Source organism: Haplochromis burtoni, unplaced genomic scaffold (genome assembly GCF_018398535.1).
Source record: "Haplochromis burtoni strain Fernald_Lab_line unplaced genomic scaffold, NCSU_Asbu1 Contig_138, whole genome shotgun sequence".
Classification (NCBI taxonomy): Eukaryota; Metazoa; Chordata; class Actinopteri; order Cichliformes; family Cichlidae; genus Haplochromis; species Haplochromis burtoni.
Window position 1 is genome coordinate 232938 of NW_024582499.1, and position 27828 is coordinate 260765.

The 27828-nt window shown below is 41.6% G+C and overlaps 1 protein-coding gene across 1 annotated transcript; it reads left to right on the forward strand.

Moving 5' to 3' along the window:
• Positions 1-27828, forward strand: ptpn18 (protein tyrosine phosphatase non-receptor type 18). Its single transcript, XM_042224444.1, has 15 exons — positions 1-72; positions 9864-9950; positions 10781-10889; positions 11300-11376; positions 11634-11729; positions 13100-13138; positions 13487-13555; positions 13723-13785; positions 14553-14669; positions 15068-15127; positions 15571-15648; positions 17540-17629; positions 20871-20908; positions 26774-26899; positions 27478-27828. The coding sequence occupies exons 1-15, from the start codon at positions 1-3 to the stop codon at positions 27818-27820; spliced, it is 1464 nt and encodes a 487-aa protein (XP_042080378.1). The 3' UTR covers positions 27821-27828.

Consider the following 27828-nt stretch of genomic DNA (forward strand, 5'->3'; position numbering starts at 1 on the left):
ATGGAGCTGCTGCCCTCGCTGCTGTCCAGACTGAAGACAGTCGATTCCAGGACTGTGGATCAGGAGTACAGTGTGAGTGTTTGTTTTCATTCCTCAGTTTATGGAAAAGCCGGTTTGAGAGCTTTCACATCCTCGACAATCTAGTCCAACGTCTTATTTGTCAGAAAAGTATTTACAGAAATAAAAGTGCAGTAATAACGCACTGTGAAGTTCAGATAACGATTGAGAACAGCTTGAGTAACTCTGAGGTCGTGCTCGAGGTTAGGTTTTCTCCTATACGCCACATTTATACGCAATGCACAAACTTCTGTATGTGGTGGACCTTTAACTTCGCTGCTTTTCATCTCTGTCAATGACTTCTTTTATGTGCTTTCCTGGAAAAACCTGCCTCTAGTTTCAACTCTGACCCATCTAATTAAATGAGCTGCAGCCAATAATCAGATAAACTCAGTCACGTGAGGCTGGTGTGTGTAAAACATGCAAAGCTAAATAGGTCGAGTCTAACATGCACACCATGTTAGGTTGTTTTCAGACTGGGGATACTCTTATTTTCATGAACCCCCATCAGCACTGTACCCTGTTTTTAGTATTAAGCATTAACATTAAGACATTAAGAGGGTCCTGAATTCTCTAAGAGCTCCAGCTTTTCCTCCACCTATTCAAAAACCTGCTCTGTTAATCCTACCTGTCTTCATTCAACACAAAGATTCCTGATTTCACTTCAGTTAAGTCTCAACAACCTCAAACCAGATTTTGACAGGTTGTACGGGTGTTCCTCAGGGGTCCAATCTCGGTCCATTTCTCTTCAAAGTTTATTTTTAGAATAAACACCTGCGGTCCAGACCAATTCTTTACAAACCTCACACAGGTCCAATAGTCCTCTTCATTGTCAGAAAGGTTATGACTCGGTCCATCATACGTCAAACTCCTCTGTGTCACACTTTCAATTACACGATACTCTTCGGCATGCCATTTAAAATGCAAAGGGTTAAGACTGTGAACATGCTTATCTGAACCCAAAATAAGGCCTTTTTCTAATCTGAACCGAGTCACACTGGTACCTTACCCGAACAGTGAGTGAAAACAAAAATAACGTCTCTTTTTAATTTTAGTATGTTATTAAGTGTACGTTCAGCCTCAGAGGTCAAACTCAGGCCAAGAAAATACTAAAAATAATTTCCACTGGATCACAAAAGCCACAGCAACTGTGAGCTATCGGAACATGACAAAGAGACGAGACTCACTTCTGTAGGCGTTTCCAGGTTGATGTTTTACCATGATCATACAAACAGACACACTTATGGTAATTTACCAGCAAAGCTGTAGATGGTCCAAATCATCATGTGCCAGGTAGACACTGACAGAATATCCACTCGTGCTCCTGAAAAAGCTGCAGGAACTAGATTTATATGCAGGTGGCCAGTTTGCATAAAAATTCGATCATCAGCGTCTCCTGTGGAAGTCACTCCTGTTTCTGTGTCGTTACCCTTTCTCTCTCCCCGGTCACGTCCCCATGTCTGTCTGGTCTCCCAGAGTTGTGTCTCCATCATTGTCTGTTCTCCCTGTTTGTTCCATCAACTTTGTATAGCCTCTTTTCCATCACTACCTACTTGGATCAACTCGCCAGGGCGAGCTGGACTGACCAGTTTTCCATTACAATCAAGTGCCACCTAATGTTCGTGCTCATTGTCACAGTAATGTGATGGTATGCAACACGAACGCTACAACAAAGGTGGATGTCAAGGTGTCGATATACGTGCTGGTGAGTCTTTGGCTTTTTGTCAGACTCGGGGATCAAGGCGTTGTTTTTTGGGGGGGGTTGTAGTAAATTCCCTCGTTTGTGGCTTTCAGAAATTTTAACTTGTCCTCCATCTGCATCTTCTGGGTCCACTTTGTGCTCTGTTCATGAATGAACCCGACCCCACTGCACAGTGTCCTTTATCCTGTTGTCTCTCCAAAGTGGCTGCTTGGATAAGAGACTCTTTAAAAACGTTGTGTAATGAAGCTTCAAAGTCACATAAAATTTATGTCCAGAAACAAATCCAGTGTAATTATAAACTTAAATATCAGGTAACTAATTTTCCATTTTACTGTTGAATCAAACAAGGAAGCCTGTTTTTGCTAAAGCAAACTGTTGACATTGTCCAACTATCATCTTATATTTCTGTGAAACTAAAACTACATCCTTATTTTATAACATAAAACAAGAAGGAAATGCATTTTATTTGAGAGGACTGGCTAATTTATTTTACAGCAGCAGGACGTACAATAACTCGGACTATAAATGCTTTAATGCTGTGGTCATTCTGAAAGTCATGTATGTCGCGTGAGCGCTGACCTTAAACTGCTCAAACTGTTTTACATTATTTAACATGTCAAACCCAACGTCCCTCTGTGGTGGAACAGCAGACGAGTGTCTGAAATATCAATGCTGAGAGATTTCCACCTTTGCTTTGTCTGCAGCGCAGCGCGGTACTCGCTAATTAAGATGAGATGTTCCTGACATCAAACTGATGCTGTCCTCTGTTCTCAGGCTCACTGGTCAGAGGAACATCCAAACAATCCTCCCGTATTCAGGATGCTGATGTCCTCTAAATGTGTGTTATTTATCTTCATACATTTAAGTACACATTACAACTCTTAGTCGAAACGATGAAGCATGGTGACATTGTGCAGCTGTTGCTGCTGAGCTGCAAGGAAACTGCAGCTTTCTGCTAATTTTCTTTAATTTTATTGATGTTAGGTTAATCTGTGTGCGGCATATTTCATAATCCAATATTTAAAATGGTCACCCTGCTCTTGTTTTCCTGTCTCTTTATATCAGAGTACAGTTCACACCTTTTAGGGCCTTTTTCTGCTACTTTTTAATCGGTGTGTGGCTGAGTCACATGGCCTGATCGGGCATTACATCCTATGTAATTGGATCGAGTGAATAGTGATGTGAACTCGCATGGCGCTGCTAAATTAATTATTTTGGGGCACAAAACGTATTTGTGTTCAGGCCTGTCACTTTGCCGCTGCTGCTCTGCTCACATATTTCTGAGAGAAGATGAATTTAAACTCACGGTGAGGTTAGAAATGAGCAGAAACAACCTGCGGAGTTACTAAAAGCAGAGTTTAGTGTCAACATTACACTGAAACCATTCACCACAAAACATACGCACACAAGCTGCTGTTTTTTCTTCAGGGGCCATGACGCTAACTCATGTACTAAAAATCCATCACATTTTATTCAAACCAAACATGTGAAAATGAAAACTTGAATTAAGTTTAGGTGTTTTCCGTTGTTTCTGCCTTTGTAGCTTTATATTAGCGATGAAGTACCAGTAATTAAATCTAAACACTGGTTCAAATTTATTTTGTCTTCCTTCTATTTTAGAACTTGGTTTCATTTTAGGTCAATATTCTTAAAATATCCAACATGAGCTGAGACTTACTTTGTGACATAAATTTAGCTTAACCCACAGGCCTAGGTTTCTGTTTTTGTAGCTTTTGTAGGTAAAGCTGTTATTTGTCTCAAATTTGTGTGGTTTTATTTTGAATAATGACATTTAATGATGCTATTTTTGTCTTTCGTGTAATTAAATGACAGCAGCAGAAAACATGAAGCTACAATTTACACACGTCTATACAGACTACAATCTTTTTATGAAGAAAAAAGTGTTTTTCATGTAACATAGCATTAAATGAGGTGAGCATGCTCTCAATGACAATTAAAATCATTTAAGATTAAATCTGCTTCACTCTAGTAACCAAGACTGCTGTGTTTGAGTGACGCGTTAAATGATCATATTGCAAGGCTGAGTGATTCTTACAAAGCCATTTTCCAAGTATGTGAGCAAGGCTCAAAGGGTGAATATAAGAGCAGTAACGCAGCTGAGTCTCCAAAGCAGCATCCTCCGTGCCTCGTTATAATCTTAACATGTCGGAAAAAATATTTTGATTCTAAGAAATGTTGATTCATTTCTTCTGATTTTTCTTTCACCTAAAACAAAAAAACCTTTTCATAGAACAGTGTGTAATACTCATCCACAGAACACCAGAAACAATCTTTACCCCGAAGAGAAAGAAGTGGGATGCACCGAGTGCTCCAGCGAGCATGACGACACATTCAACTAGACAAATGTGTTGGTAACAGAGCAGTGCAAACATCATCATCAACACGTCTACTCCAGTTCGGGATCGGGCCTGTCTGTCTGCAGAGGGCTCCGCTGCCAGATGGAGGCGCTGTACAAAGTCTGTACAACCGCTCACTCTTGCTTGTGCTGCAAACAAAGAAGCTGAAGTGAAAACGGGTGTTTTTAAAAACAATGAAAAATGTCCACTGAAGCTACTGTCTGTGCTTTTTGCACGTTCTCGGTGAACTTCTGTTGCTCTACGCCCTATTCTGGACTACGTGTTAACCAATCAGCATTCGGCAGACGCATACATCATCTGTTTCTAGCAACACGCAGTCAAGATCTTGAAGGACTGCAGAGGAGTGCAACTCTGGTGTGTGAAACCCCCTCTCGGAACCGAAACATGTATGCAGATGAATATATGCTGGACTATAAATTCCACTTCAGACACAGAAGCTCCACCCACCTGTAGTTCACAACTTCTGTTGAGAGGGGCAACCAACCAGAAGAAGGCTGACTCACAGGAGTTCAAACTGCTCATTTGAGACATGTTTCCAGACTTGTGACATCTGGTTTCAAAACACTAAGAAAGGTACAGTCTCATTGTGGTTGCCATGGTGACACTGTCCATCTTTTATATACAGTCTATGTGCATAACCATGTGGCTTTAAAACATCATCACTTCAATATCTTTTTATTAAGACTGTCTCCTTGAGCTGTTCAGGAAACATCATGTTAATAAGACCTGGTTTCCCCAAACTTCCTGTGATTTGGAGCGACTCCCAAACACTATGATTGAAAACATCGCCAAGATTTCTCTGGAAAAAGGAGAGAACTTGTTGTTTATTTGAAGGGAGCTAATGAGGTCGAAACGGAGAGGAAATGTCCTGAGTTTCAGTTTGGCTACGGCAGCAGCCTCTTTTGGTTTCAGCATCAAACTGAAAACAACCTGCTTCTAAAATAAAACCACCTTCACGTGACAAAAAGCCTCGAGCTCATTTGAAATGCTGAGTAGCCTGCTATTTTTCACGCATTACAAGATTTTAATTTCCTGCTCTAAAAACCTGTCGGAGCATATGGAACCCTGAGGGACTTTCTAATTTGACAGACACACCCTTGTTTTAGCCGTGCACACAGAGGCTGCTTTGCATTTCTTGAGGTTTTTTCTGGCTGTCTGTTTTAAGGTGAGCTGCCAAGTTGGTTTTTTGTTCCTGTGTGGCAGCAGAAGTTGGTTAGTCAATAATCCTGCTTCCTCATTCTGTCCCTCAGGTTGGTTTATGATTAACCCGCCACAGCAGCTTCCTTGTTGTTGTTCCTGAAATGACTCATCCAGTGAAAGTGCTGAGGGACACACCACTGTTCCTCACACTGGTCTCAGCTTTAGATTACAGTAAGTGTGTGGTGTTTGCTTACTGGTGCAGGACATGTCGATGCAAGGTTTAATAAGGCAACAAGTGAGATTTGGAACGAGGGGAACAGGGACCTGTTTGTGGTGCCTTTGCACTTCTGTTTCACTGCAGTTCAACATAACTACATGATTATTATGGTTTAATTATTTATATAGCACATTTAATTACAACAGGAGCGTTGACCAAAGTGCTGTACAAGCATACAACATACCTAATAAAATAACAAATAACTCTGTATTAAAAGCCAGTAAATAAAAATGTTTTAAGATAAGATTTGAAGAGACTGACAGTAGGAGCCTGTCTGACGTATAGGGGCAAATTATTCCACAGCTTAGGTGCTACGACTGCAAATGCTCGATCGCCTCTATGAACCAGCCTCGACCTTGGTATGGCTGAAATGACTGAAAGATTAATTGGCTCTGTTTTGAGTTTTGTTCAAAAAAGAATGACTTCATATAGGGAAAAATATATATCACATATGCAAAGTCGGGGCTGTATCAAGACACGAGGACTAAACCCCAATTCAACCAGACCCAGAACTGATCCGGAATTAAAACAGGACAACAGTTCAAAATCAGGACTACTGAGGACTTAACCAAGACAGAACCAAAGTACAATATTTAGATTGAGAAAAGTTTATATAATTATTTAGCCTTGTTGTGTAAACAAGCCTGCATAACTTAATAAATGTAGAATTTGAAAAATAGTAAACCTAAAAAGAAACATAGGTACGAGATACATGAGGACCTGTGATACGGTGATACTTTTGGTAAACAACCATTTGACTAACACGTGTGTCTCGCCTGCTCTTGTTCATCTCTGCTCCTCTCTCTCCCTCCTTGTGCTGACAATCATCAAATATACAGTTGAAACCACATATTTACTCTTCAGATCAAAACACAAACACTTTTTTAATTGTAACATCAAATCAGACTAAATGTTTATTTTTTTTAGATTGATAAATATAAAAAACATATTTGTTAACTTTAAGAGTAAAGAGAGAAACTATCTGTATTTCTTAATTGTAAATGGCACCAAATTGTATTCAAAATTGAGCCACACTTATGGAGCTCCACAGTTCTTTTCCTGGTGTTTTGGTTGACATCTCTTGATTTTCCCATGTCACAGAAACAGGCTCTGTGTTTTGCCTTATATGCATCCACAGCTGTGCCACCAATTTACTCACATGGACTCTACTAACCTATCAGAAGCTTCTTCAGCTCAGAATGGAATCGTCTGCAGTTTTCTTATTAATTAACAATAAACTTAGTGTACATGTACTCCTAAATTTGATGAAAGTGATAAAAAATAGACAGCTCTGTCTCTCTTTATTCTGACATTTAACTAATTCAAAAGATATTTCAATATTTATTTATCCAAAACAAAACAAGTTTACTCTAAATTGATGTTGTACAGTAAAAAAATGTTCTTGTGTTTTCCATAAAGTGTAAATATCTGGTTTCAACTGTGAATATACTGCTGTGTATTGAAGTTCCTCTTGTTTTGCATAGAAATATACTGAACAACATACAAAGCATAATATATAAAATACTACCAGAGTTTTTTCTTTGAAAGAAGCCCCTTATGTCCATTCTTGTATATCAGTGCATTACTGAAACCGATTTAGCCGTGGAGGGTAACAACTGAAAATATGAAATAAACACACATGTAAAAAAAAAAAATAGCATTGTTGTTGTTCGGCTTTTCATTTCGCCATTTGTTGATTCACTTGAAGAGCAAGTAACGTAATATGGGTCAAGTGATCAGTTTGATATCAATCTTTCGTGATGCACCGTCATATTTACATTATTTGTACAGTACGAATGATTTGCTTTGGTACCTGGTCAAACTTAAGCTCTCCTTAGTATGGCTGGCTCCGTTTCTCCAACAGCGCACTCACAGGCAGCAGCTGCCCCGCCCCCTCGCTCAGTCGCTTAGTGCCTGAGCTCGGATCATACCAATATCAGGGGGGATTCACGCACAGTCGTAAATTCCCACAGTGTGCACTATGTGCTTCGAATATTGTGTGTACTTTTGTTGTCAGCCAGACATCTAACTATGAAAAAATTACACTCCAAAATACCCCGGGCTTCTGACAAAACAACCCGGGCTTAAGCCCAGTAAGCCACCCCCACGCTCCGCCCCTGCATGCATGCATACATGCATACAATAAGTGCAACACAGACATGACAGCATCGTGCAGAAGACGCACACATCACAAAAATAATAATAATAATGTAACTACAGGGGTCCAACAAACAATGGCCACGCATCAAATTAATTTTTCTCTCTCTCACTTGTCTTCAGACACCGTGAAAACTGAAGAAACACAAAGTTTACATTTATGTTTACAACATAAATGTCCTCTTATTACCAGTTTAGAACACGTATGCAACATTATACAAACAATATACATGAAAGCATACCGTGTGCGCCTCTTGGACCACATGCAGAATGACATTAACGTTGAGGCTGTAGATGCATCTGTAGCCAACCCGTTGCTGTAGCCATGTATCCATGCAAGCTCCACCGTGCCATGGTTGTGCTCTCAACCAAACCTGGTCATGTGACCATTACAAACATTACAGCACTTTACATATTTAACAAACCCATATTTTGTAATCACATATTTTAGACATGTTTTATAATCAATGTTACACTTTTATCATCGTATCTTATAAATAAATGAACCAAATTAAGCAACATGAAATAAACAACTTTATTTTAACTGTCTCAGGGACAGTTACTACTACTACTACTACTAATAATAATAATAATAATAATAATAATAATAATAATAATAATCCACACTGCTCACAGACACCGGGTCCGTGACCTGTATATAAAAGGCTGAAGCAACTGTGACGTCACTGTTTGCTGTCCTTATTATTTAAAGATAGGACGCCATAAACGATAAACATGCAGAAACACCTACAATAAAGCAATACGTTATATAAACTGTGCAAAGTGACATGTGAAAAATAATTTTCACAATACATAAGTTATCGTTAGTCTTTCATATCGCTGTGGGGAACCTGAGACCTGTTTATGTCTGAAGGTCCCACCACAGCCTTTCAATCATGTCGAGGTCTGGACGTAGAGGTTTGCAGCTGACCTCAGGATCATTGTCCGAGCACAGCTAAGTAACCCAAAGTTTTAGCAATTAGACAAACGTCCTCACTTTTATCAATGAAATTATCCGAAACATAGAGAGGAGCTCAAGGTCGATGACTGCAGGGTGCCGAGAATCCTGTGGCCAGAGATGGGCATCTGATTACTTTTTTCAAGTAACGAGTAAAGGGATTACTATTGCAAAAACGGTAATTAGATTACTGTTATTTTCCCGTAGGAACGCTTTCACATAATCTGATTGTGCGTCAGGTGGATGCAGCCCGCAAAGACGGAGGGGGAAGTTGCGGTCTAGGGTTGAGAGGTTTCTGGTTGAACTGTAAGTTTGGAACTAGATTTCCTGCAGAAGTCTAAATCAAGCTTAAACTTTACTGCCATGTTCTTTTTAGAGATAAGAGGCATCGTGCTAGCAACCCTCCTTTGTTCAGTCTTTTTCTGATTAGCGTCATCGTGTCATTAACACAGCTGAACGCTCCGGACCAGCAAACTGCCAAAGCGTCTGCTTTTGCAGAGGTGCTGGCATGCTGAACCTTGCTGCTACTGAGCCTCTTATTTTCCATTGAGGCAGTGAGGCTTGATTTCTCACAGGACAGTTAAAGATGTGGTCACTTGAGGTAAAACGCCTGCAGTCAGATTGGTCCATGTCTGCTTCAGAATTTAAATGGATTTAAATGAATGCTTGTTTGTCCCACCGGTGTAGGTTATACTAATGAAACTAATTAAAACATGTTTACAATTTAGTTTGACTGTGAAACTGACATGTACCCCAAGTATCCCCAAGAAGGACTTTATTTAAATGGTAAATAAAATTCCAATGATTCAATCTGAGGCTGCTTTTCCAAACATTTAAGATTCAAAGCGTTTATTGTCATGTGTGCAAAGAAAAAGTAGTTCTCTGTATAATGAAATTCTTTCTCTGCTGTCCACACACAGATGCCAGTTAATATGTACAATAAAAAATACAATACAAATAGCATAAATAAATCAATGGAGACAAAAAAATTGAAGTATTAAATAGATTTATGTGCAAACGATCAATGAGCTTAATATGCTGGTTTGATATGTGAGATTACCTGATGTGCAAAAAATATTATTACTGTTAAAATAGGTCAGCTGTTCAAGAGTCTGATAGCAGTGGGGAAGGAGGAGTTGTTGAGTCGAGATGTTCTGGGTTTCACACTCCTGAACCTTCGTCCGCAAACTTCAGTATGCTGTTATCACTGTTGGAGGCGACACAGTCGTGGGTGTACAGGGTGTAGATGGGACTGAGGACGCAACCCTGTGGAACGCCAGTGTTAGTGATAATGCTGGCTGAGGTCCTGTTGCTGATCCTGACGGACTGAGGCCTGCCAGTCAAAAAGTCCTGTAGCCAGTCACAGAGGGTGGGGTGCAGGCCGAGTGTTGCCAGCTTGGGTGTGAGTTTGTGTGGGATGACAGTACTGAAGGCGGAGCTGTAATCAACAAAAAAGTGCCCTGATGTATGAGTCTTTGGTCTCATCAAACATGCAACAGAAAACTGATACTGAGCAATTTAACACTTTAAGTCTGCTTCACTCCTTTCTTTCACCTCGTGATATTTTCCAGGTCAAAGGAAAATTATGGGAATAAGAGGAGGGAACTTTGTGGACTATTAGACTGGACTCCAGGTCAATTTACAAACCTTTTTTTGTAACCATTTCAAACACCGAGAATAGTTTTCAACATTTTTTTCAAATGCTATAATAAAAGTGTGTGTGTGTGTGTGTGTGTGTGTGTGTGTGTGTGTGTGTGTGTGTGTGTGTGTGTGTGTGTGTGTGTGCGCATGTAATTTATTTTATGTTATTTTTTTTAACAGCACCGTGTAATAAGTTTACAAAATGTTCAGTTCATGATGTGAACACAGTCCTGACTCACTGCTGACACCTGTCTCTCATACATGAATGTGCTGCACTGCATTCATACATAAGGAGTAAATTCTCACATCACATTTACACAATTACAACATGCACGTGCGAATAGACCTCTAACTACATACTCTGAAATAAACATGAATGAATTGAAAAAGTTCATTTCTTTGTGACTTGGGCTTGGTGTGCATTAGACCTGCACACACACTAACCTGTGTGTTGTTGTGTCTTGTGACAGATGGTGCGTTCACGGTCTTTGGGGTATAAGAAAGAGCTGGGCTTGACCTCTGAGGCTGGAGCTCTGAAGGAAAACATCAAGAAGAACAGATATAAAGACATCCTGCCATGTATGTCCTCACTCTTCTCAGCCTTTCTCTCATTCATACCTCCATCCTCTTTCCTTTGTTTCCCTCTCCTGTAAGGATTAGCTTATTTTCAAGTTGCAAACAAGCTGAACAGCGAAGGAGGAAAACATTTTATCAAGAGACACAAAGCTTTGTTTTGCATCTCTGGAAACGTTCATAAAATCTTTCAATTGCCATGCGTTTATTTTTCTGGTTGTTGTTGGTCCCTGTGGCTGTTCTGTAGCTCGACTGCTTGTAGTGAACACGGATCCTAACAAAGTGCTTTACGAAATCAGTTTGGGCTCAGCAGAGACTGATCGAATATTTATGAAGAACAGTTATAGTGAAACCTGCTTTAATGGTCTCAAATACCTGTCCTTTAAGTAAGTGTGTGTCTGTCTGTCTGTCTGTAGATGACCAGTCTCGGGTGGAGCTCTCTCTGCCGACCACGGACTCCAACTCTGATTACATCAACGCCAGCTTCATCAAGGTAAACGCTGTCTGCCTTCACACAAATCATTCAAAGCTGTTCCTCTAAATGTGAAAACATCACCTGGTTCACACGTGCAGCACGGTTTGAGGCCCCTTACATGTTTCTGTATTCTATTAGGCATGCTCTTTAGATCATTTTAACTCCACACCTGTCAAACAACCAGATTTATGTCACACTGCGTTCAGTTTGCTGTGTTTAACGATTCGTGCTTGGCTGTTTCTGATGGGGTTGTAATGCTGCCGTTTGTCCTGCAGGGGGCGACAGGAGACTGCAAATACATTGGCTGTCAGGGGCCCCTCAGCTCCACTGTGACTGATTTCTGGAGGATGATCTGGCAGTACAACGTCAAGGTCAGACGCACAACGCAAACCATTAGCATTCAGTTAATATCCACGAATTAGTCTGAGCTACAAATGGTGTTTATAAACTTTTGTTTAATCATTAAAGCGGACTCTTCTTTTTCTTGCTATTCTTCCTAAAACTTCGGCTTCAGGTTTTGGTATGACGTCACAAAGAGCAGGTCTTATACTGTTGAGCCCTGCTGCTTACGGGGGGCAGCCAATCAGAGCAAAAGCTGGCTTAAAAGGAAGCTGCTCCAAGATGCATGATGAGACAAACAAGGCTTGTACTGAAATGTAAATCACCAAAGCCACTCTGGCAGAAACACTAGATTTTTATTTTATCTTATTTTTTAGGGCTTCCACTCTGTTGCATTTAAAGGGAAAATTTTTAAGTGTTTTATGTGCTCAGATTTTTGGATTCCAAACAGATGAAGCATGATGTTTTGGCTCACGCTAAACTTCACATTAGTAAGCAGCGCTGTAACAGTCTGCCAGTTCTTTCAGATCCAGCATCCCAAATGTGTCGCGATGTGATTGGCTGCTTCTAATCCAACCAGACGGTGCAATAAAATGCTGCCTACACATGAATGCACGACTAGTAACCAGTTAAACTCTCTCCGTCTTATTTAATGTTCTTCTGATGGCTGCTGATGGTGGCTGAATATTTGACTGCAAGCATCCAAAATATGGATCCAGAAAGGCCCAAAGAAATGTATTTCTGATGATAACAAATACAGTGACTGAAAGTAGGGTCTGCTAGTTTAAACTAAGGATTGTCTGGACCATGTGAGCTGTGTGTAGAAGTCTAGACTTGAAAATAGGAAATCAGAAGCTGTCTTTGTTGTTCACACCCTGAAAATAGCCTGGATTTCCAGGTTTAGCACACAAAGCATAAATTTACACCTTTTTATTTGCATGCCTCTACATTTCTAAGTAAATAATTATAGTAGCTGCATTTCTTTTTCTTTGTTGTCCTGTTCATCATATTTGCTGAAATCTGGAGAACTTGAGATTTGCAGTGTCCTGAAATTTGCCACCTGAACTCAGCCCACGATTACAGCCTTCCCTGTTTTTCACAGGCGCTGAATAAAAGCCAGATTTTAGAAATGTGTCCCAAAATGTGTAGCAGGGGAACAAAGCGTGTACACACACACACACACACACACACACACACACACACACACACACACACACACACACACACACACACACACACACACACAGCTGTGCTCTTTTCAGCTTCTGAGGTTGTTCATGTCAGACTCAGACGCACTGTTAAGCTGAAGTCGGTGCATCGCTGAGGCACAGGGACGTTTTCTTCATCAGATCAGCAGCTTCTCCTCAGGAGGCTCTGACTAACCTCTGACTTTGTGTTTCAGGTGATAGTCATGGCCTGCAGAGAGATAGAGATGGGAAAGGTAAACTCCTTTTTGCCCTTTGATCTCTTTGTTGGCTCAGACCTTTGACTTCAGATTTTAAAAACTCTTCTCTTTTACTTTATTTTCTTTAACCTCTCGAACCTCAAAGGTTTTTCAAGTTTACTCAAATAGAGCAAATATGCAAATCTATAACTACCCAAATATCATTGCATTAGTGAGTGAAGTATGGCATAGTCTTACCTGAATAATGAAAGGGAATCTCACACTTCATATGCATGTATTTCATCACTGATTGTACATGTGGAACAGCTGCGTGCAACCAGAAATAATAAAAACAGAATTAAAGGTTCGTGTTCGTAACTAACAAGTCTGTATTTTCCTTTGCAGAGAAAGTGTGAGTGTTACTGGGCTGCAGCTCAGCAGTCGGCTTCATTTGGACCGTTTACTGTCAGCAACGTAAGAACAAACAGGCTGCTAATAAATCTGATTAACACAGAACATACAGCACAGTTCACCTCCTCATTAACGATGTCAACTGTTCAGACTGTATTTAGTCCTTTTATTTAATACAAATCCAGAATAATCTGGAGTGATTCTGACGTGTTGTTCCTGTGTGTCTCCAGCAGGAGGAGACACATCCCAATGAAGATATAGTGGTGAGAAATCTGACCGTCACATTCCAGCAGGTAGGAAGTTTTCACATGAGTGAGTGGTTTCAAAAAGCTACGCTGGGACGGGTTAACAAGAAGTTTGGACCTTACAAAGCAGAATGCTTTCATTGGCTATAGTTCAAAGACAATGTTTTTCATCACGCCTTCTTTTGTGTGTTTGGAAACTGTTCTTTAAAATCCAAACTTTTTCCTTCAACTGCTCAGCAGCTGTTTGGTCTCCTTTCTGTTTCATAATCTGTGCTTTCAATGGGCGGGATATCTGGAAAGGCCACTTCAGCTCCCAAATTTTTCAATACAGAGCCATCCTGTTGGAATAAACCAGTTTAGACGCACAGCCTCCAGAGGACACAGTGGCAGCGATTTCTAGGAGACGTTTTCCTTTTGACGAGATGTTTCTGCTTTAGTCTTAATTAGGAGGCAGCAGTGTTTCAAGTTTATGGGTTAATGCACTCAAAACTTTCTTCTCCTTTTTTTTTTTTTCAAATTTAGTTTTACAAACATTTTCCAGGATTTTCTGGGCCATCAAAACCTTTTTTGAAAGAACTGCTGGCATCACATCCAACAATGATCTCAATTTCAGTTTTTTAATTTTTTTTCAGTTTGTACCATTTTCAGTTAAACGGAGAATGATTTCATTTTCGTTGCATTTTGTTTTTAATTCCGAAGTTTCTTTGGAAACGGACCTTTTGAATAACTTAAAGCATCATTATGAACGCTAATATCAATGACTTGACCTTTTCAGTTTTAAAATTATTTGTTTTCTCCTCCTCCTCCTCCTCCAGGCCAGCCGGTCAGTGATTCAGTATCAGTTCCTTTCATGGCCGGATCATGACGTTCCCTACGAGACTGCTGGAGTCCTGGACATGCTGGAGAGAGCCAGGAGCAGCCGTGGAGCCAACGTCTCACACACACACACACACACACACACACACACACACACACACACACACACACGGCTGGTAATGCCTCATCATTACTGCAGCTTGTTTGTGAAATTGGTGCAGATCGCAGGTCAGATGGTCATTAACATTCAGCAGGATAGATCACACATATGGCAGCTTATCTCACACACACACACGTGCACAAACAGGCACGCACTCACACACACACGTGCAAACACATGCCCACACATCGAAAGCAGGAGGCTGTGAATATGCAGCAGGTAACACCTGCTAACGATGGCACAGTTAACATGCATGCTGCATCTGTTGCTCTCTGTGTGTGTGTGTGTGTGTGTGTGTGTGTGTGTGTGTGTGTGTGTGTGTGTGTGTGTGTGTGTGTGTGTGTGTGTGTGTGTTGTGGGAGGACAGGAGTCATCTGTGCACTAGACTACATCCATGACCTGCTGGTTACCAAGGTAACACATGATAACACATCACATGGCCTCAGTGCTGGTCTGCCGTGTGGCTGCTGAATGTCTGAATCTGACGTGTCCTGAATCTTTGTTCTCTTTTCATGTTTTCACTTTTTTAAATACACATTTCACCCTTTTTAAAGATTTTAAATGGTTTTCTTTTAGTGACCTAAGAGTAATAAATGGAGTTTGATCAGAAGATACAAACGTCTCAGATTGAGAAGCCTGAGTTGAGCTAATATCAGTGTGTTTAAAAGCTTCCTAATGTGGCGAGTAAACCTTTTAATGAAACCAGAAGATGAGGCCGGATAAAAGCACGTAGTCTGTTTTCCAGGAGATCAGGCATGTCAGATGTAACGTGTGAATGTTGCAGCCTCTCTGTGTGCGGCTCATTCAGACTCTGTGTTTTGGGGCGGCTCTTCAGTGTTTGTTTGCTCGCTCTGCAGAAGATCACACCAGAGTTCAGCATCCTGAACATCGTCCTGGAGCTCAGGAGGCAGAGACCCTCAACAGTGCAAACTAAAGTAAGTGCTTCATCGAGCAAGTGTGAGAGTTTAGGAGTTATTTAATCCCCAGGAACAGCACTTAAAGAACATCAGCTGCTTTTTAACAGCAAGGGAGTCAATTTCACATTATAATGGTATTCGGTTAAAATGTTGTGAAATCACTTTATCTCATAACGCAACAGCAGCCATGACACACAACATCTTTCTCTTTGTAACTCTTTAGCTTAAAAAGTTAAAGTTTAAAATTTTTATTCTTTTTCAGTTCATGAATTCGTTCTCTCCGGGTGCTCCAGCTTCCCCCCACAGTCCAAAGACAGGTGCTTAGTGGGGTTGGGTTAATTGGGGATTCTAAATTGTGGATAGGTGTGACTGTTTCTGGTGTTCTTGTGTTAGCCCTGTGTGGCGACCTGTCCAGGCTTTACCTCGCCTTCCGCCCAATGGTAGCTGGGATAGGAATGCATGGATGGATGTACATTGATCAGGCATAGCATCATGCCATAATGCCCCACTGAAGCATAGACTCCTGAAGGTTTGCTGTGGTGTCCACACAAAAATGTTAGCAACACAGCCTTTAAGTCCTGTACGCTGGGATGTGGATCTTTGTCCAGCACATCATACAGATGCTTGATTGGATTTGGTCTGTGGAATTTGGAGACAAGTCACCATCACAATCTTGTAGCTGTGCTCCTCAAACCATTCCTCAACCATTTTTACCCTTCACCCGTAAAAGGCTGATGAGGTATTGTCAGCGGCATGCAGCATGGTCATCTTAGTTTGTGAACCTCAAGGTCGGCTTCAGGTTCTCTGAAAACCTGGTGAATGCAACAACTTGAGAACAAAGCAATGGTTTTTGAAATTGATACCATAATTGTATCTGCTGACAGGCTGAGGGGCAGCACTGCGACAGGGCACACTGTCCTGCTGAAAGAGGCCACAGCCATCGGCGAGCACGGTTTCTGCAACAATGCTTGGGTAGTTGGTACATGTCAAAGTAACATCCACGTGGATGGCAGGACCCAAGGTTTCCCAGCAGAACACTGTCCAAACCAACACACTGCTTCCACCAGCTGGCTGCCTCCCAGATAAGCGATGTAGGCAGCTAGCAATCCACCATGATGTGAAAGCATGTTCATCAGACTGGGCCGCCTTCTTCCATTGCTCCATGGTCTACTTCTGATGTTCATGTTCCCACTCTTGAGCACGGGTCATCGCGGGCACCCTGACGGGTCTCTCGCTATACAGAACCAGCATTAGCTTCTTTAGCAGTCTGAGCTACAGTAGCTCATCTGTCAGATCAAACCACACGGGCCAGCCTTCGTTACCCACGTGCATCAGTGAGCCTTGGCCGTCCACGACCCTGTCACCGGTTCAACACTGTTCCTTCCTTGGACCACTTTGGATTGACCACTGCAGCCCGGGAACACCCCACGAGAGCTGCATTTTTGGAGATGTTCTGACCCGGTCGTCTAACCATCACACAGTCTTACACTGGCCCATCTTTCCTCCTCCTAACATGTCAACTTTGAGGACAAAATGTTAGGTTGAGTCCGCCCAGTAACAGGTGCCATGATGAAGAGATAATCAGTGTTATTCCCTTCACCTGTCAGTGGTCAGAATGTTACGTCTGGTTGGTGTATATTTATGGAGAAAGTTTGTCTCTTTTCCTCGTACTTTAGATTTCTGTAATGGAAACATTTCATTCCCTACTTTGTGACTTTTAGATTAAAATGTATTGTGTTGCACAGCGACAGAATAACAGTGGCTTTCTTTCTTTCTTTCTTTTTCTTTTTTTTTTGTTAGTGGCTTTATTTCTGCATTTATGACTCGTCTTGTTTTCCGACCCCAGCGCGGTCAGCTTCCATCAGTCTTCCACGCTGAGAGGAAACTTTTCTTCCTTTGTTCTTCGCAGGATCAGTTCCAGTTCATCTACACAGCTGCCATCTCTATGTTTGAACAATTCCTGCAGACATCTAAGGAGCAGGTCTACAGCAGCCTACAGGTAAAACACGAATATCTATTTGTGTTACAGTAACAACAAAATGAGTATGCTGGAGTCAGAGGAAGTAGACTGACAGCAGCTGCAGAAAGAGGAAATGTTCTTTAACTCCGAGTTCCTCTTTGCAAATCCTCTGCTGCACGCAGTTTGACAGCAGAGTGCTCGGAGCACAGAGGCGGAAGGTAGGTCCACTCCAACAAACATGGCTTATTTTTGTTGTGCTTTTCTTCTGTGCTACATCAGTTTTGTAGAGTTTTCTGAGGTGATCTGAGTTTAACCTTGTTGTTTATGTCACTGCTTCAGTGGTATCTCTGCTTTCACCTCGCGAGCTGAGAGCCATGGCTCGCTTTTCTATTGCTGAACAAAAAAGGGAATTGGTGATATTTAGAAACACTGGCACGTTCCTTCTTTTATTTTATCTTGGACTTGACTTTAAACTGAGAGCTGCCTTTTAAGTTAGAATTGTACTTTAAAAACCATTCTTGCACAAATAATGTATTTGTGTTTAAGCTGACATAATAAAAATGAGTACAAATGGAACAAAAATCCAGCAGTGGGTCACACAATAGAGAGAAACTCTGATAGGAAGTAGCACACAGATGGTTCTGTTTATAGTAACATAAATACAATTATTAATAATTGACATTTAATTTTATTAAATGTCAATGTAGTTCCAAATTTTCTCAAATGCCTTTATTTATTTATTTATTTATTTATTTATTTCTACATTTAAGGCTGATGGGGTGATTTCCAGTGGATCATATTGGCATTATTAACGTAAATATTTTTCTTTATCTGGTACTACAGCTTCATTCTCGAAGCTCTTCTGGGCATCAAACTTTTGTCGACCTTACCACAAAATAGCATTCATGATCTTTATCCTTTTATTTCACCACCTTCAGCTACAAATGTGCGCCGTTTCGTGACGTTACAGATTCATTAACCTTCGATCCAGAGCGCCGACACGAACAGCAGCTCTCATAAATACTGTGACAGCTGTACACTTATCTGTGTCTTTACTGTGATAAGTAATATATGTACACAGTATTTGCATTAAAGAAATTGAACTGGCTTCTCTTCCAAAAGCTCGCTTTCTGGAAGCCTGTCCGGGGACAGGACCCAGTATTAGTGCTGCGTGAGCGTGTAAAGAAATTCAGTGCAGTTATAACATGTAACGTATGCAAACCAAACGTACAACCAGCTTTTGCCTCATGTTACTTTTTCTTACAGAAAATTTGCCACATTAAAACTGTGTATTGTGTTAGTGTAAGTAAATAAATTTAAGAGACGGTTTCTTTATGTGGTATATTTAAATGACTAACACGTTTGTTGTTTTTAGTTCAGTTTATATAACCTCTTAAAAACTCTGAGTCATGTAAATTTGACTTAAAAGTAAACCGACCAGAATGAGCGTTTCTGAACCATTTTCTGAATTTTAGGTTAAAATATTTTTTTTTACTTTCTGCACAAAGACTGTAGATAAATGATGGACAGATGCAGGGGTTAGAGCACTCAGTTGTGAAGGTTGTGTTTTCACTGTTGCCTTCTCAGCTCTGACTGAGAAACCAAAGACGCTGCAGGCTCATTAATGGCTTGTGATGGAGATGTCATTCTCTGTTCTTACTATAAAACACAAAATAATAATAATAATAATGGATTGGATTTATATTGCGCTTTTCAAGGCAACAAAAGCGCTTTACAATGCCACTATTCATTCACTCTCACATTCACACACTGGTATCTGCGTGTCTGCTTCCTCCTCCTGCACAATCAGGAGGCAGGCAGCCAAACTCTGCACACGGGTACAGCTTAGCTCAGAACCTTCACATATCTATCATTCACACACGCTCAGCAGATTTAATAAACACGGCATCATTTTAACTTCACAGCCAACAGCACAAACAGGCCACACAGGTCACAGAGCCATGCCGGGCTGTTTCCCATCGACTTCTAAACAATCAGGTCTTTTTCAGGACAAAGAAGCTTCGCCCATCAGTGGGTTTGTGGACGTTTACGATCGAAAAACCTATATTGAGTTTTAAATTTAAAACCACACGGATAGAGTAACAAAACGTATTTTAGACTGTTACATATAAATTAGCTTCACAACATCACTATTAGATGCAAATAAATCCTATTTTATCACATATGAGTGCTCTGCAGTGGGCTGTTTAGGTGTGTGGTTACCCTCCAAGTCCAACTGATTGAAGGCTAACGTGTTGCTAGCTTTAGTAATATAGCTCAATAGCTCAGTCATGTTGTGTTATTTCTATTTATGTTTTATCAAACCTCTTGAGACGGGGGAAGCTGCAGGTTTGTGATCCGTGTATTAAAATAGCCGAACAGCACGATAAACACAGGCAGAGGTTTGTTAAGCCGTCATTATGTTGTACCTGTGACTGGATTAAGGATCTGATGAAGGACTTGCTGAATTATACTGGACAACATAACATCATGATCATCAGATAAATGACAACTTCATGCACCTTTTTAACCATTGCATCAAAGCACATGAAGCGGCACGTCCTGTTTCCTTACAAAGACGGCAAATGGGGGGGAAAAAAACGCACAAAACAAGCCCATAAACAACCTCTTAAATCAGTGTTGCTTCCCCAGTTTGAGCTGCTGTCTGCAGACACACAATGGCTATTCTAGATCTAAACACGCATAACAGACATCAGAGTTTTAAAAGCAGCCGCTGAAACAGCAGCCACAGATCTGTCCTCTCCAGTGTTGTGGTTTGAATTATTCTGATCTACACATGAACCACTTACAGTGCTCGACGCAAACAAAGCTGACGAGCATCTTCTCTCACTTGCAGCAGTCTCTGCTAAAGCTGCAACATGCAAATCCCAGCCTGCGAAGCCGACACGTTTTCAAGTCGGACTCAGAGGTGAACTTCATCTCCCGTGACCTCATTTCTGTGGATTTAGGTCCAAAATAAATAAAAGGAAAGCGCTTAAGTTCAGAAATGAGACGTATTGATGTGCATATTGTCAACATGGGTGATCTGAAAAAACTGAATTGAATTTCTGCTGCTGCATTTACTCTGTGAGGGGTAACGTTGGGACACACCCCATAAATATGAAAGTGATGATTGGCTCCACAGTTGGAGGCCTGTGTGCTACATACGTTTACTCAGTCATCTTTGTCTCACTCTGCCCAGAAGCCCTTTTCCATCTGCTGTACAGAAATCCTTCATTTCTTCTTCAAGATGAACTGAACTGTTCTTTTCTATTTTCAGACAAAGAAAACCACAACAGCTGCATCTTCCAGCAAAAGGTGTGTGCATGTTATCTACAGAGAGGCACCATACATACATTAAAAAAAACACACAATCTGCTTTTACACATGAAGTCCAGAAGATGTTAGAATCTGTCTCATTGCTGGGAATTTTGGTAATGTGGTTTTGCCAAAGCTGCTGGTGTGTTTGATTTCTACAAAATGTGTCTTTCGGTATCCGTGCCTAATGCTGTCATTGGTGAGAGGTGTCTGTCAGTAATGTGAACCCAAAGCACTTTAACCACGTAGTTCATGGTGTCAAAACCTTTCCAGTGAGTAAAGCTGAAAGTAAAGTGTAATTGGAAAAGTCCCAAAAAAAAAAAAGGTTTCCTGCACGTGCCCCTGCCAACCCTCCGAACTCCTCACGTGGACCTCTTTGGTCTCTACAATGTTTAGGAAATGCTCCGTTGGGTTTAGTGAGGGTGCTGCTCGGATAGAACATGGAGGAGCCAGTGAGCGTGACAAACACTCACTAGCTGTGAATGCTCCAGACTATTAAGTTAGAGCCCCTCCTCATCCTTTTCTTCTTCTTTGGTGCAGCCCTATAGGTTTGGGGTACCCCTTTGGCCTCTCCCCAGTCATTTATTTTCCAAAAACTAATTATATCTTTATCCACCCTGATGTTTCTGATTGTGTGTTTTAGTTTGTTATTGTCGTCATTACACCTGTCTTTACTAGATGCTGTGAATATGTGATGCGTGTGTGTGTAGGCACTGTTAGTACGTCTTGCTAGCTTGGAAGTTGTAGTGAGGTGAGCTAACTCTCGACCCAACTGTTTATTTTATAGGAGTTGGAGCAGGCAAGTTGTTTACTCGGAGGTCTTTCTTTTAACCTTTCATTGTCAGACACAACGCAGGCACACACCAGTTTCACTCACACACACATCGTAATGGGGAGCCAGTAGATTAATGGCCATTTAATGCTGAATTTGAGTCATTTGCTTTGTTGCGTGCCCTGCAGGTAACGTGTGGAAAAGTTGTAGTGGAAGCTGTAGAGCCATCAGGTGCTACCAGAAAAGCGTCAGTTGTATTTGCCATGATGGTCTCAGAACAGCAGACTGTGGCCTGTGCCATCTTAGGCACATGTGTCAGGTTAAGTAGGTGAATGGATGGTTCTTATAGCGCTTTTCTACTCTGAGCACTCAAAGCTATTTATACAACATGCCCCGTTCATCTATTCTTACAACCACTTTTTTCTATGCTTAAGTGCTTCTAACATTCACACATTAATACTCCAGTGAAGGCATCAGAGAGAAACTTGGGGTTCGTTTCTAGAACAAGGATATTTGGCAGAATAGTAGCTGACCTGCTCTCTTTGTTTTGGCCCAACCAGCATAGCTGTGGTCTGAAAAGTTTTCACTGAGGTGGGAGACTGAAAACTTTACTGGGTGTAAACGGAGGCCCGTGTAGCCGCCATGTCTTCAAAGAGCATAATTTACGTTCTTGTTTTGATTTTTGAATCCACACACGAGCAGAGAGACGGAGTCACAGGGAGAGAACAGACACTCCGGAGAGTCACTGAGCTGAAAAGAGGCATGCAGCTACAGCAGAATGTTTCTTCAAGGCAAATCTCAAAGGGACGAAGCGCCAAAGGCTGGTTTAAGTTTTATGTGCAGCCAGCTTCATGGTATAATGCTGGACTGTTTGTTACCAGTGATCTATGCCATCAGGGAGCTTTCATGTTCAGGCCTGCGAATCAGGCTGAGAGACACTTGCATGCACATTTGCAAGAACAAATGTAGGGGTCCATTATTTTGATTTAGCGTCAGGATATATTTGGTGTTAGCGAGTGCTCCATAGGACCAGCAGCTGTCAGATTCAGCTCTATGAGCTGAATAGAAATGTAATCAGTTGTTCTGGAAGCAGAACTGAGGGTTTTATATGCACCAAAATGTACAAGGAAATGATTTATGGCACGTGTGCTATTGACTAAATTAAAGCTTGTCGATAAACTGCGTGACGGGCCCTCATGTGCTTTGTATTTCCCAGAGGAGTAAAATTGGTCTGAGATCGAGTTATGGCATTAGATTGACATCGTTTTCAGTGAGCACTCATGTCTTATGAATGGAGACGTTGTCATTGCAGAGAAGGGCACATCCATCAGATTGGAAATGTTTCACTAAAACAGCTTTTCATTGATTTGTAGTGACCTTTTGCCCTGAGGAGACAAGAGCACCCAAACCATGTCAGCAAAACGACCCCCGCGGCAGCAGAGTCACCTGATCCCCTCACTCAGGGGCAAAGATTTTAGTCCCGCATACACGTTTATAATGCATGCATTCCTCCTGCTGCAGTAAAAGCATTAAGGAGGCAGAATAGTTACAAGATTATTCACAATGTTCTTTCGGCTGGTATCAGTCGGTATTTTTGACTCTCACGGAAACTCCCAGTGTGTTTGTGATAAGTGGTCATCCCAGCTGCATTGCACACATTCAGAGCTGTGATCACAAACGTGGAGAAGCCAGAAGGAAAATCAGGAGGCCTAATATCAGTCAGGCTTTAAACCAAGTCTTTAGATAATCCTGTCATCTTTGTTTTCAGTCAGCTTCGGTGACAAAGCTGCGATCTAAAGCGCAGCGATAAGAGATCTGTGACTGTGCAGCACGTTTTAATTAAAACTTACCTGAGCTATTAGAATCCAGGGATCAAAAATCAATTACACAGATTTAAGATATCACAGAGGGAGACAGGTGCCACACGCGCATTAAAGCAGGTTTCTTTCCCAAACAAAAGACACACACGCAGCTTCATATGAGACAACGGGCAAAAAACCAGAAGAGTAAATCACGCCTGCATGTGTGTGAGGGGCAATAATAAATGAGAACGTCGAGGAGAATTAGGCTTTCTAAGAGTCTTTTTGTGTGTTTTCTTTTTGCAAAGACATTTTCACCATAAATTCATGCACAAGATTGTAAATTGGTGCATAAAAATTCACCACACAGGAAAATGTCCTCGTTTTAGGGGGTTGAGAGTTCAGCCCCTTTCTTTAATTTGACACCCGTCTGTGTAGGCAGAGAGACCGATATAGACAGCATGCTTCACCCCGAGGTGTTAAATTAGCACCTTCCCACCCTCCATTCCCATATGCTATCATGTTTCTGTGGAGACAGAGTGAGCGGGTAAAGAAGGGGAGGAAACGGGGTGAGGAAGTAGATGTAGGAGGTGAGAATTGGAGGACAGGGATGCTGAAGGAATGACATAAAAAGAAGAGGGGAAGGAAAAAAAGGAGAACTGAAGGGAAATGTGAGAGGGAGAAAATGATGAAAGCGCAGAGGAAACATGAGGAAGTAAGGAAGCAGCTGAGGAAGGAGGTTAGAGTAGGAGCAAATGATGAAACTCAGATCAAAGCTCAATCAATTAAACAGTCTTTACTTCCTTCCGGGACCACAGTTGGTGCACAGTGTTTGCAATCATTGTAACCACGACGACCGTGATCACGAGGCTGCAGCAGGAAGTAGAGTTGTGATTTCCTGCAGAGATGAAAATTTTAACCGACGGCAGCAGTGCTACAGTGACAGCATGAGCCACAATATAAAGATATCAGATCGACGGTCTTAATGTGAACGCCCGATTCTGCAATGCATCATGGGGCCTGTAGTTTACAACGATACATTTTTATAGTTCCACAGTGCTGTGCTGTAAAAACTCACTTCATGTTTTGTCCACTGTGTGAAGTTCAGCGAGTGGCTGAAGTCTAGAACCTGTGGACATCACCAGTGAGATGCTCTGCTAGTTACATAAAATGACAACTCGGATATCAGCACTTTCCAAAAGCTCGACCAAGAAGGAAGTGTTTAATTATCTTTGATTTAAAGTGGGTCACAGCTGATGCTTGTCTGAGGTCACATGGATCATTCCCACAGTCCAAAAGGCCCTTTTGAGGTGAACTTTGAGCACAGGATGACGGATGTCTGGAGGGAGTGTTAGGGCTTTAATTAAAGCAGCACCACAGGGACCCCATGCAAATGTGCTAACATTGAGTAATCTGAGTCCAAGTGATTAATCTGGGCTAACTGCAAATGAGGAAGTGAAACTGACTAACCTGAGTAAATGTAACCATGCGTAACCTTTTCCACAATCTGATGGGTTTTCAAAAAAGCTTCTAGTCTGTAGGTTTTAGAGCCGGAAGAAACTGTGTACATGACTCGTTTGTCACATTTGAGTCGAAGCTTATTTTAAAGTTTTAATAATAGGAGTTAAAAGGTCACGCCATCCTTAAACCTTTCAGTTAACAGTAGAGGATCAAATGATACACCCACTGCTTCGAACTCATTTAATTATTAGAAACTGTGTTCATATCCAAGACGCACTCATCAGCTTTCATAAATGCAAACATACGTGTTAGCATTTAGCTGCTGTACTGAGTTTGACCACATTGTTTCTTCATCCCAGCTCTTAGACGACTTTCTTGTCATTTTGTAGTTGGATGTTATGGTGGAGCAAAATCTGACTGACGCTACTTTGAGTTCATTTTTAGCAAATGGTTCATCGGTCAGTGTTAAATGGCGTTTTAAAAAAACAAACCCCAAAAATGAACCTCTCATGTGAAAATGCTCAGTAATAAGTTTGCATTGACGTTGGGTGAGACAGCAGCCACAAAACCTTCGGAAAGCCCGGACAAAGACTGACACAAGACTTTTGCACAGTACTGTATATTACTTACATTTCTCAAAATAAAAATGAAGAAAAGCTGTTGACGAGTGGGATGGTATGCTGTTGCATGTGGTGTTGAGTAGCACATTGGCAGCACTCCCCATCTGCTCAGTTTTGCAGCTCAACACATATGAAACCACACTGCTGCTGTTGAGTTCTTACTTTTAATTGCGATATTTAATTCTTTTTTTTTTTTTTTGAGTTGGGGGCAGGGGAGTTCTTTTTGTTTCTTTTTGCTTTTTTAGTTTTGCCTGTGAAACTCAAACTTCCTCTCCTCTGATCACACCAGTCTAACAGTTTCTTCGCACTTCTGGTGTGCCTCTGGCACTTTTCAAATTGTGTCTACTTCAACATTTTTATTTCTTCTGTTAATCAACAGTCATATTGTTGGTGGGAGAAGAGGGAAAGCATGTCACGCCTTAAACAGTCATTTTCAGGTTAGTTTAGGAAGCTAACGTCATGCTTTTGTGTTTGCTACTGTCAGGAAGTGGTCACCTATCTCTGTCCAAAACTAGAAACATACCTACTATTAATAAACAACGTGGTGCATCTTTGTTCACCGTGAAGTCAGAATATAAAGATGTTTCCGTGTAAACCAAACTGGATACAAAGAATCCAAACTGGAAACAAGCTGACGTAAATAGGAAGATGTGATGCAGGGGGTGTTGTGGATTCTATATCTGGTCTTCTGAAACTAAATGTGGCCACATTTGACAGGTGCTCTCAGGAGCTAATTCTGGTGCGCCGTACAGGTGCAATGTACACAAATAAACACGCACTTACTAATTAACATATTGAAATGCTGGGATTTACTACCCCAAAACTGGATAATAAACTTTGTGGACAAGCTGTGGAATTATCTGACATGTTGTTTGGTGCGTTGTTAAAATCAGTCCAAAAGGCATCAACAGCACAAACATGGTCCAGTTTAGAGACTTGGCTGGGGTGAGCAGCAGCTACAGCTTCCTGTGTTAGCGTTCGTCGGTTACGTGTCATTCCCCTAAAAAGAAGTGTTGCAAAGGGGGAAACTAGCTGCAGAAACCAAAACTGTTTTTAGTCACAGGCTGTGGAGTTGTTGCTGCTGTAAACTTGGACGTTTTACTGTAATTTTTACCACCGCTTGGTCCTGATCATCACTGTGCTGCACACGATTGAAAATGTGGCCTCATACAGCAGCTCAAATGTACTTGTCCTTCTCTCTGTCTGCATGCAGATTATCACAGCAGGTTGTCATGAATGATACGTACGCTGTGGTCAGCAAGCCCAAACACGCCCATCCACCCCCATCGGCTCCCACCTACTCAGCTGTACCCCTGTCCAGATCCAATCCTGGAAGCAGGTAAAGAAACTAAAGTGTGCTTTATGCAGAAATTTTAGGATTTTGTGATGCACAAACATGTAAAAAGAATAAATGGTTATTGTTTATGAAAAGTCTCATTCCACACCCTAAATCCTCGCCGTCTTCTACTTCACCACAGCAGTTCGTCTGCTGTCGTCTCAGCATATCGCTTGCATCCTGTGTGGACGGATCTTCTGTCACACTATCCCTGTGCTGGTCCTCCTTCACTACATGATCCTTCTCCGTGGTCGTGGCTGCTCAATCTTCAGCTCCTTTGTCCAGTGTATCCGCTCTCCTTCCTCTGGACATGTCCAACCAATCGCAGCCTTGCCTCTCTAACTTTGTCTTATCCTCGCCATTCTGCCTGCAGTCTATTCAAGACCTGTCTTTGTTGCTTTGGCTGATTGACCCCTTCACTCCCTCTTGCCTCTTTACACCTCCACCCTAAAGGCGTGGCATGCTTGCTGGACGCCCTTCCTGACACAACCGCAAAGGGATTTGTCCCAGGATCTTTCACTTGTTACACTATAGAGCCACAAGACCTCCACTCACTGATCATGGCTGTTTTGTCCTTTCAGGACAATGCCCACCTCCCATCACTATGACAACGACCCCAAGAGTGTGTCAGCTGCTCCCATCTACAGCACCGTCAAACCCCGAGCTAAACAGCAGAGCCTGCCACCCTCAGTGACACCCATCTATGACATAGCATCACCGACCGGTCAAAAGCCTGGGGAGGGCTCAGACTATCAGCTGGTTGCAGGTAAGAAGAGGGTGGTGAAGGAGGGGCGGGCGAGTGCTGTTTGGGATTTAAGGGGACGTGAAGACTTGAAATGTAAGGCAAGGCAAGTTTATTTATATAGCACAATTCAACAACAAGGTGATTCAAAGTGCTTTACAGAGACATTAAAAAACAAATAAAAAGCATG

What these genes read in the sequence shown, in the direction of transcription:
- ptpn18 (XM_042224444.1), top strand. Translation starts at nt 1, where the DNA reads ATGGAGCTGCTGCCCTCGCTGCTGTCCAGACTGAAGACAGTCGATTCC. An exon ending in GACCGTTTACTGTCAGCAAC is followed by an intron (nt 13,556 to 13,722) that starts GTAAGAACAAAC and finishes GTGTGTCTCCAG; the next exon opens with CAGGAGGAGACACATCCCAA. An exon ending in GGAGCAGCCGTGGAGCCAAC is followed by an intron (nt 14,670 to 15,067) that starts GTCTCACACACA and finishes GTGTGTGTGTGT; the next exon opens with TGTGGGAGGACAGGAGTCAT.